At 43.2% G+C, this 10,661-nt stretch overlaps 1 protein-coding gene across 1 annotated transcript in view; it reads right to left on the bottom strand.

The window, feature by feature from the left end:
• Positions 1 to 2,309: 2,309 nt before the first annotated feature.
• LOC144668685 (neurotrypsin) overlaps positions 2,310 to 10,661 on the bottom strand; it is a 42,288-nt gene continuing 33,936 nt past the window's right edge. Inside the window, exons 14-15 of the mRNA XM_078530994.1 lie at positions 6,388 to 6,668; positions 2,310 to 2,884 (exon numbers count right to left, since the gene is read on the bottom strand). Of these exons, the coding sequence (XP_078387120.1) occupies positions 2,517 to 2,884; positions 6,388 to 6,668 (649 nt within the window). The 3' untranslated portion in view covers positions 2,310 to 2,516. The remainder of the gene's footprint in view (positions 2,885 to 6,387; positions 6,669 to 10,661) is intronic.

Raw genomic sequence — 10,661 nt, 5'->3', positions numbered from 1 at the left:
ACGAAACGCGTATGGTTTACACATTTTACTTTGATTTAAATATTAATACTTGGATTTAAAATGGCTACATGAAGCAGCATAAATCTACGAGCATGTGCAATGAGGAACAAGCTGCGGATATATCATGAGTTTTGGAGGATCAGTCTGCACAGGTACAAGGCTCAAAGTGACTGAGGTCTGTCAGTCCTCTTGTTCCTTCAGCTGCCTTCAGTCGTGGCTGATGTGTTGCTGGCTCGATCCTTCTCCCCTCGCTGCCTTTCCCATTTTGTAAAAGGTAATACTCGTGATTTCTCACCCTTCACAGCAGTGGTCCCATCGGTGGTGCCCTAACAATCAGCCAGAAGCCAAGTTCATATCCGCGATATTATGTTGAAAAGAACTTGAGCCACATTTGGTGCTTTCCTGCTTTACCCTGTCCAGGGCATTGGGTTCAGCCCAGTACTGTATAAGTGGACAGGAATATATGAACGAAGGAACAGGGACTGCCCATTTTGCGCCTTAAGCCAGTTCTACCATTCACTGAGGTCATGGCTGATTTGTGATCTAACTCCATATACCCACCTTATCCCCATTATTTTTTATTTGTTCATGGAATGTGGGCATCGCTGTCTAGGCCAACATTTATTGCCCATCCCTAATTACCCTTGAGAAGGTGGGGGTGAGCTGCCTTCTCAAAATGCTGCAGTCCATGTGGTGTAGGTACACCCACAGTGCTGTTAGGAAGGGAGTTCCAGGAGTTTGACCCAGCGACAGTGAAGGAACGGTGATATATTTCCAAGTCAGGATGGTGAGTGACTTGGAGGGGAACTTGCAGGTGGTGGTGTTCCCATCTATCTGCTGCCCTTGTCCTTCTAGGTGGCAGCGGTCACAGGTTTGGAATGTGCTGTTGGAGGAACCTCGGTGAGTTTTATCCATAAATACCTTTGCTTAACAAGTATCTATCAATTTCATATTTAAAATTAACAATTGATTGAGCATCAATTCCATTTGCAATAGAGAGTCCCAAACTTCTACCAGCCTTTGTGTGTAGAACTGTCCTGTAGAACACTCCTGAAGGGTCTCATCCTATTCTTTAGACCCTGCCCTCAGGTCCTAGACCCCAGCCATTGGAAATAGCTTCTCTCTATCTACTCTGTGTGTTCTCCTTAACATTTTGAAAACTTCAATTAATTTGCCCCTTATCTTTATGAATTCCAGGGAATACAACACTCATTAGTGTAACCTCTCCTTGTAATTTAACCCTTGGACTCCAGGTATCATTCTAGTAAATCTACACTGCATTCCATCCAAGGCCAATATATCCTTCCTAAGGTATGGTGGCCAGATGTGCTCACAGTAACTCCAGATGTGGTATGTCCAGGGCTATGTATAGCTGAGGTATGACTTCTACCTCATTGTATTCTAGTCCTCTAGATATGAAGGCCAGCATTTAAGAGGATATGATGGTGTCTTGGTAATGTCACTGAGCTAGTAATCCAGAGGCTCAGGCTAATGCTCTGGGGATATGGGTTCAAATTCCAGGAATTTAAATTCAATTAATAGATCTGGAATTGAAAGCTAGTCTCAGTAATGGTGACCATGAAACTATCATCAATTGTCATAAAAACCCATCTGGTTCACTAATGTCCTTTAGGGAGGGAAATCTGCTGTCCTTACCTGGCCTGGCCTACGTGTGACTCCAGACCCACAATGTGGTTGACCCTTAAGTGCCCTCTGAAATGGCCTAGCAAGACACTCAGTTGAAAGGCAATTAGGGATGGGCAACAAATGCTGGGCTTGCCAGCGACGCCCACATCCCACATGAAAGAATAAAAATTTCCAATCGCCTTTTTTGCTTATTTTCTCTGACCTGTTGGTGACATTGCAATGATGTGTACCCAGGCTGTACAGACGTCATGTGTTACAGTGCAGGTTGGCCTATATCACTGCACGCTCCCACTCCCTACACCTCAATTCCACCTTAGCATGCCACAATATGGTACACTGTCTAGCTGAAGAATAGCAATGTTCACTCATTCAGGGGGGCTCAATTTGGATGGGTTCACAGCCAAGAAGTAAACTGACCCTGTTCCGGTTCACAAAAGCAAGTGAAAAGAGGAGAATTCTGTTCTTAGCTACTGATACTGAAGTTGGGAATACAAAGAGCATACAAGCTTTTGCGGAAGTAGCAAATGGAAGAAATCTCTCTCTGCGCTTTTAAATAGTCAAAAAAAAGTTGAGAAAAATAATGCAATGCGTAATTTAAATAACCATCAGCAGAATTGTCAAACATCAGCCTAATCCTCACCCAGGTAATCCCTAACATCAACTGTTGTTTATTGTTGTGGTTTATTCTGACACCATGTTTGCTGATTATTTTAAAAGTCTAACAGGGAGAGATTATACTGTATCCCAATTATTACTCCGAGATCTTTATTACTTTATTACTGTATCCCAGTTATTACTCCGAGATCTTTGGTGCATTTGAGTAAGAAATAATTCAGCAGCTTATTGTTTGAACCAGTCTTCTTCCCCTCTCACCCACCACCGGAAGTCTTTTGAGTTTGCTTGCTCACCAAGTTTTCCTGCATTTTCACTTTGGTTTCAGTCACTTTCTTGATCCAAGAGACAAACTTGGACACCTTTGTGTAAACGCCAGGAGAGTCCTTTCTTCCACATCCGTAGCCCCATGAGGTGATCCCCAAAATGACCCAGCGTCCTCCTGTGCGCTGGCATGTTAGAGGCCCACCGCTGTCACCCTGGCAACTATCAACCCGCTTGTGCTCAGACAGATTGCCTGCGCAAATCATGCGGGCAGTAAACTTGTTCCTGTAGCGGCTTTCACAGATCTTCTTTGGCAGTAAAGGTACAGCACCTTGCAGTAGAGTTCTTGAGTAGGATCTTCCTAAAAAGCGGGTTGGAACAACAATAAGTCATTGCATTACTTGCCTCTAGGTGGCCAGTGTCGGCCATTTTGTTTCAATGTGTCAAGTTAGCGTTTGCAACTGGTAAAGTTGACTACGTTAATGTCTTCTCAATGCGCCTCCCCTTGTCTTAACGCAGTGAGTTGCTATAATCTGGAATGCACTCCTTGGAAGGGCGGTGGAAGTACATTCAGAAGGGAACTGGGTAAATACTCGAAAAAGAAAAATTCGCAAGGCTGTGAAGAAAGAGCAGGAGAGTGGGACTAACAGATCTTGATAGCTCTTTCAAAGAGCCAGCTCAGACATGATGGCCTCTTTCTGTGCTACCCAATTCAATGTAGGCCATTGGTCCACAGGAGTATTTAGTTTAAACAGTGTGATGCATGTGTGCAGACAGTGTATACAATAATGCAATTGAAGCAGGGTATATGTACACAAATTTTGTCGCTTGAAGGTTCTATTTCAATATGTTTTAAGGAGTATCTTTCTTCAAACTATTGCTACATTATCTTACACACTAGTTCACCCCCAGCTAGATTATTGTGTCTAATTCTGGAAAGGATATGAAGGCTTTGGAGGGCATGCAGAAGAGATTTACTAGAATGGTTCCAGGGTTGAGGAATTATAGCTATGTGAATAAACTGGAGATTGTTCTCCTTAGAGCAGAGAAGGCTAAGAGGAGATTTGGTAAAGGCGTTTCAAATCATGAAGGGTTTAGAGAGTAAATAAAGAGAAACCAGTGACAATAGATGAAAGGCCAATAACCAGAGTCAAAGATTCAAGGTGATTGGCAAAAGAAGCAGAGGCAAAGCAAGGAAAAGTTTTTTTATGTAATGAGTGGTTACTGGCAGTGTGGTAGATATAGATTCAATACTAACCTTCAGAAAGGAACTGGATAAATATCTAAAGGAGAAAAAAATGCAGATACGTGGGGAAAGAGCAGGGGCGTGGGATTAACAGATTTGGTATTTGAAAGATTCGAGGCAGACTTATGGGCTGAATGGCCTCCTTCTGTGCTGTACTATTTGATGACTCTGGGAAGTAATTCTCAGTGGCAAAGTCATGGTTAAGTGAAGAAATGCAAATTACCAGGACCAAAGGAGGTGGAAGGGATGTGGAGAGGTGGCATCCTCTGTGCATAAATATTAATGAGCTGGGTGTACAGGGCACAATTTCAAAGTTTGCAGATGATACGAAACCTGGAAGGATTGTAAACTGTGAGGAGGACAGTGTAGAACTTCAAAAGGACATAGACAAGTTGGTGGAGTGGGCAGATAGGTGGGAGATGAAGTTCAATGTGGAGAAGTGTGAGGTGATTTATTTTGGTAGAAAGAAAATGGGGAGTCAGTATAAGATAAAGGGCACAACTCTAAAGGGGGTGCAGGAGCAGAGGGTGCTGGGTGGGTGTATATGTGCATAAGTAATTGAAGGTGGCAGGACAGGTTGAGAGAGCAGTTAATAAAGCATACAGTATCCTGGGCTTTATTAATAGGGGAATAGGGTACAAGAGCAAGGAGGTTATGTTAAACTTGTATAAGACAGTGTTCAGTCTCAGCTAGAGTACTGCGTCCAGTTCTGGGCGCTGTACTTTTGGAAGGATGTGAAGGCATTGGAGAGAGTGCAGAAAAGATTCACGAGAATGGTTCCAGGGAAGGGGAATTTCAGTTATGGAGATAGATTGGAGAAATTAGGACTGTTTTCCTTGAAGAGAAGGCTGAGAGGAGATTTGTTAGAGGTGTTCAAAATAATGAGCGTCCTGGACAAAGTAGATAGGGACAAACTGTTCCCACTCATGAAAGGATCGAGAATGAGTGGGCACACATTTAAAATAATTGGCAAAAGAAACAGAAGTGATATGAGAAAAAACTTTTTCATGCAGTGAGTGGTTAAGGTCTGGAATGCTCTGCCTGAGTGTGTGGTGGAGGCAGGTTCAATCGAAGCATTCGAAAGGGAATTAGACTGTTATCTGAAGAGGAAGAATGGGCAGGGATACAGGAGAAGGCAGGAGAATGGCACTGTGGAAATTGCTCATTCAGAGAGACAGTGCGGACTCAATTGGCCGAATGGCCTCCTTCTGCAATAATAATTCTGCGCTTCTGTAACTAACGTGTTTGTAAAGGACTTTACAATTACACCACACAATGGACAGGAGGCCATTCAGCCCCTCTTATTCATGCCTGCCTTTGCTCCTTGCAGCTTGCTACCCATGCCTTACAAAATTCTATAATTCTCAGTCTTGGAAGGTATAATTAACTCAACATCCACAGCCATTCGGTGGAGAGAATTCTGGATTTCCACTACCCTTTGTGAGAAGCATTGCTTCCTGATTTCACTCCTAAAGAGCCTGGCTTTGATTTTAAGATTCTGGATTTCCCACCAGAGGGGATCATTTTGTCAGTAAATATGCTGTTGAACCCCCTTATCATTTTAAACACCTCGATTAGGTCTCCTCTCAACCTTCGAAACTCAAGGGAATACAAACCATCCTCATAACTTAACCCTTTATGTCCTGCTTATCACTCTGAACCCACTGTACCCGCCCAAGGCCAATAAATCTTTGTTATGAACTCCAGATGGGATCTGGCCAAGGCTCGGAGTACAAGTACAACTGAGGCATCATTTCAAATTAAGCTGTTTGTTTTTAAGACACTTACAGGCACATTTTAAAAGCTTTATAATATTGAAACAGAACTACTGTACACCACTGAAACTAATAAATAGTTCTGATGATAAAACCAGGTTATTCACAGTTGGCGGATGAGAAACCCACATTAAAAATGCTTCTTTACTGTGACAAACCCATTTCCAGCTGTGCTGATTAAAGCTATGTCAAGTTACCACTCTTAAATACCTCAAGGAATGTTTATTGATACAAGGGAAAAGAAATAAGCTATTGCCTTCGAATTCCCTGCTCAATTGCTCTTGGATCTCACAGGAGATTTTCAATTTGTGATTTTACAATTGAGTTTGAGGGAACCTTGAACTTGAACTTTGGAAAATCAGCACAAATTTAGTTTCCTGATTGCGCCCAAAGTGGAAACTCTAGACCAAGGTCCTCACTAATAAATGCAATAAAGAATTCAGGAGAAGGTTCTTTACGCAGTGAGTGGTTCAAATGTGGAACTCGTTACCAGAGGGAGTGGTCGAGGCGAATAGCATAGAAACACTTGCAGAGAAGCTGGACAAAGACTTGAGGGACAAAGGAATAGAAGGATATGCTGATGGAGTTCAGTGAAAGCTCGGAGGTTTGCGTGGGGCATAAACATTGGCATGGACCAGTTTGTGCTGAAAGTCCAATGTAATTTTGTGAGTAATTGCTGGAGTTGGAAACATAAGAAATAAGAGCCGAGTGGGCCCTTCGGCCCTTCGAGCCTGCTCCACCTTTCAATATGATCATGGCTGATCTGATTGTGGCCTTAACACGACTTTCCTACCGCCGTACCCTTGACTCCCTTGTACATCAAAAATCTGTCAAACTGCTTACCTGTATCTCCCCAGCCAGTGATATAGCAGGCTTGCCTGTTAATTCTGATCTTTTCCTTTCTGCCTGGTAAACAGACTGGAGTTGCGTACTGATTAAAGGTCACACAATGTCCTTCTTTGCCCTTCAGTCTGACCAGCGCTATATCATTGTCACTGCTGTCCGGCTGGTAGTTCTTGTGAGTGACAATCTTTTCAACGGGGATTTCTCGCTCATATTCATCCTCGACGGCCGTGTGATAATCTCCGACCCGAATAAAGTAATACCGAGTGTCATTACCAAACCTGAAAAGGTCAACAGCTCAGTAAACACAAAGCCTCCTTTTGAAATGAAGGTTTTTACATGTAAGGTCTCTCCCCGTTTCCATTTTAAAGAAAACTCTTTTGAGTCAAAACAATTAAACTAAATTAACAAAATCAGGGGCAAAGTAAAAAGGAGCCCCTTAAAGGGAAACTGCAAAACCAAAAGGCAAAATGCAAAGGAAACTTACCAACATTAAATTAAACCGCGATTAAAGGGGTCTATAAAGCACCCCAGTCCCCACGGTGCCCACCAAACACCGGAAGGCCTCGATGGTGCCGGCAGACACCGCGTGCTCCTTCTCCAGGGACACCCGGCCCTGTACGTAGCCGCAGAATAGGGGCAGACAGTCAGGTCAGACGACCCTCTCGATCGCCCACTGCCTGCACCTGTTAATGGCCAATTTGGCCAGGCCCAGGAGCAGGTTCACCAGGAGGTCCTCCTCCCTCCCCCCGGCAACATTTCCATTTTACGTGCTCCATTCAGGAAAGGCATCCTTGAGAAGCAGCGTCTCAGCTGCTGCACTGAGTGGCTCAGTTGGCAGCAAGTCTTATCTCTGAGTCAGGAAGTTACCGGTTCAAGTCCTGTCCCAGCGAAGTGAGCATAAAAATCTGAGCTAATGCTCCAGTGCAGTGCTGCACTATTGTAAACGCCTCCTTTTAGATGAAATGTTAAACTGAGGCCCCACCTGCCCTCTCAGGTGGATGTGAAAGATCCCATGGCACTATTTCTAAGCAGAGCAGGAGAGTTCTCCTGCTGTCTTCACCAATAGTTATCATTCAGCCAACAGCAAGTCATTATCACATTGCTGTCTGTGGTAGGGTTGCCAACTCTGGTTGAAGGTTTTCCTGGAGATTTGAACACAAGGCCTCTCTCCTCCAAGCTCCCCCATCCCCATGCTCTTGGCATTGGTCAACAGACGCATCTATCCTTGTGTCATCCCACTTTCCCACCCCAAATACAAACTGATCAGACTCTTCAAATATTCCACTGGATTATTTTTGATTAGCGAACCGCGTTTTCCCGTGCCCTGCACTTATATAACTATGAAAAAAAATTTTTTAAATGGAAAAATACCCATTTCTTTTAATGATCCTATCACTTTTCCACCTGAGTGTCACTTGCAACAGTGTCCTGGAGATTAATCTTTATTTCCTGGAGACTCCAGGGAAATCCTGGACAGTTGGCAACCTTCTGTTGAAGAGTCATACGGACTCGAAACGTTAACTGTGTTCCTCTCCGCAGATGCTGTCAGACCTGCTGAGTTTTTCCAGGTATTTTTATTTTTGTTATAGTCTGTGGGAGCTTGCTGTGCACAAATAGGCAGCCGTGTTTCCTTATTGGAACAGTGACTACACTTCAAAATTACTTCATTGGCTGCAAATTACTTTGGGCCATCCTGGGGTCATGAAAGGTGCTATATAAATGCAAGTCTTTCTTTCCACGAGTAGCTGTTCTTTCATTTTCTTTGCCCTTTGGTTCCCTATGTAAATGAGAGCTCTTGGCAGCACTCCAATTACCCCATCCACCCCATTCTGGTGCATGATGCTGAGAGTTTGATAAATGTTGATGTCCATCAGCACAGGAACATGGGCTAAGGAAGAGATCAGCCTGCAATCAGGCACAGGAAACAACATTAGGAAGTAAGACTGATTGTACTGTAAACTCCCAGCTACCATGGAAGACCGTCTAACACTTACAGTAATTTACACCATGTTGTACCCAAGTCAAGGGTAACAAGGACAATTGTAGCAACTTCTATTGCCATATCAAGGATTTTCTCCCATTCTTGAAATGCCTCAATTTTAAAATTCTCCTTCTTGTTTTCAAATCTCTCCCTGGCCTCAACCCCTCCATCTCTCTATTAACCCCCACCAGCCCTACAACCGTTCATGATTTCTGCTCTCCTCCAATATTGGCCTCTTGCGATCCACCAATTTCCATCGCTCCACCATGGGCGACCTCGGTGTTAAGCTCTGCAATTCCCTTCCTGGAGTTCGCTGCCTCTCCTTCTTTAAGATGCCGCTCAAAACCTACCTCTTTTGATGTTTGACAATGTTCCTGTGAAGCTACTTGGGACGTTTTATCACGTTAAAGGTGCTATATAAATGCAAGTTGTTGTTTTTGTACAGTTCAGTGCTGTTCTCCTGAAATGGAAATTCTTTAAGAAGAGGGTGGTTTTGGAGAAAAAGGCAGAAAGAAAATAAGAATAAGAACTGACACTAACTGTGCAAGAAGATGACCATAAAGATAGACTCCAAAATCAGCACAACACAATACACCAGGTGATCTTGGCCTTATCACAACAGTGAAGTACTTCATTAGCTGTGAGACATCCTGAGGTTGTGGAAGATGCTATTTAAATGTAAGTCCCTCTTTCATTCTTTTTATAACAATTGCTTTCATATTATTATCAGCGATGCCACTTTGAACTTTGCCAAGGACGTAATGCAATCTTTGAACCTGAATTTTGCTATTATATAACATTAAGTTCAATCCTGCTAATGCTGAGATTTCGTAGTACCGAATAATCCAATTTATTATAGGTAAAATAGAAAACGCCGGACATGCTCAGCAGGTCTGGCAGCACCTGAGGACAGGAACAGAGTTAACGTTTCAGGTTGATGTCCTTTCATCAGAACATTGACCTGAATTTCTGTCAGATTCCCAGCATTCACAGTATTTTGCTCTTGAGCCAAATTTATTACTTGGGTTCTGATGGTTTAGATTCTATTTGCTTGTACTTGATCCAGCCTTACTTTTTATTTACTTGTTCATGGGATGTGGATGTTGTTTGGTTGACCAGCATTTATTGCCAACCCCAAGTGCCCTTGAGAAGGTGGTGATGAACCGACTTCCTGAACCTCTGCAGTCCTTACAGTGTAGGTACATTACAGTGCTGTTAGAAAGGGAGTTCCAGGTTAAACTCAATGAAGGAATAGCGATATAGTTCCAAGTCAGGATTGTGTGTGACTTGGAAGGGAACTTGCAGGTGATGATGTTCCCATGTGCCTTCTGCCCTTATTTCTTTTCAGCGTAGAGGTCATGGGTTTGGAAGATTCTGCTGAGGGAATGTTTTTTCAGTTATTCTTTCATGGGGCGTGGCCATCGCTGACAAGGCCAGCATTTATTGCCCATCCCCAACTGTGCTCGAGCTGAGTGACTTGCTCGGCCATTGCAGAGGGCAGTTAAAGAATCAATCACATTGCTGTGGGTCTGGAATCACATGTAGGCCAGGTAAGGATGGCAGATTTCCTTCCCCAAAGGATATTAATGAACCAGACAAATGTGTTTTTATGACAACTGAGGAGAGATAAGCTCTCAATTCCAGATTTTATTAATTGAATTCAAATTCCACCAGTTGCTGTTTGAACCCATGTCCCCAGAGGATTAGTCTAGGCCTCTGGAATACTAGTCTAGTGACATTACCACTACGCCATCGTCTACCCCAATCCATACAGTGGTGATAATTGTAGTCTTATAGATGCAATTGTAGCATATTGAGTGCTATATCAATTCCAATGCTCATCCAAATGCACTAAGAGTTAATAAATCTTGAACTTTTGCATTATGCTCACATTAGCCACAAGCTGTGATAGTTCCTTTGAGTTGTTTTGTGTAGGATGATCAGAGCCTCACACAGCATTAGAATGATATATTCATGGTATGAACCAGAGAAGTAACTAGCATTGGCACTGGCAGGTTACCACTCATGGATGCCAGGTGTCTCCAGATACCTTCACACAAGAGCACATACATTGACTTATGGAACTGGGGCACAGCTACTCTGTGAGAATATTAGAATATCAACACTTCCGTGCTCAATTCCTTTGTCTACTGTGTTATCAGAAGAGTTAACCCAGTTCAAATAAACAGGATAATGCCGTCGTCAAAATAACAGAGAAAGGAACTGCATAGAGCAGTGTTAGATTTTTGTGCACGAAATGCACAACAATAATTCCAAGGTCACTGTGCAG

This window comes from Cetorhinus maximus, chromosome 27 (assembly GCF_964194155.1).
Source record: "Cetorhinus maximus chromosome 27, sCetMax3.hap1.1, whole genome shotgun sequence".
NCBI classification, from domain to species: domain Eukaryota; kingdom Metazoa; phylum Chordata; class Chondrichthyes; order Lamniformes; family Cetorhinidae; genus Cetorhinus; species Cetorhinus maximus.
Note: the sequence above shows the minus strand (reverse complement) of the source record. Positions and strands in the feature narration are given on the sequence as shown.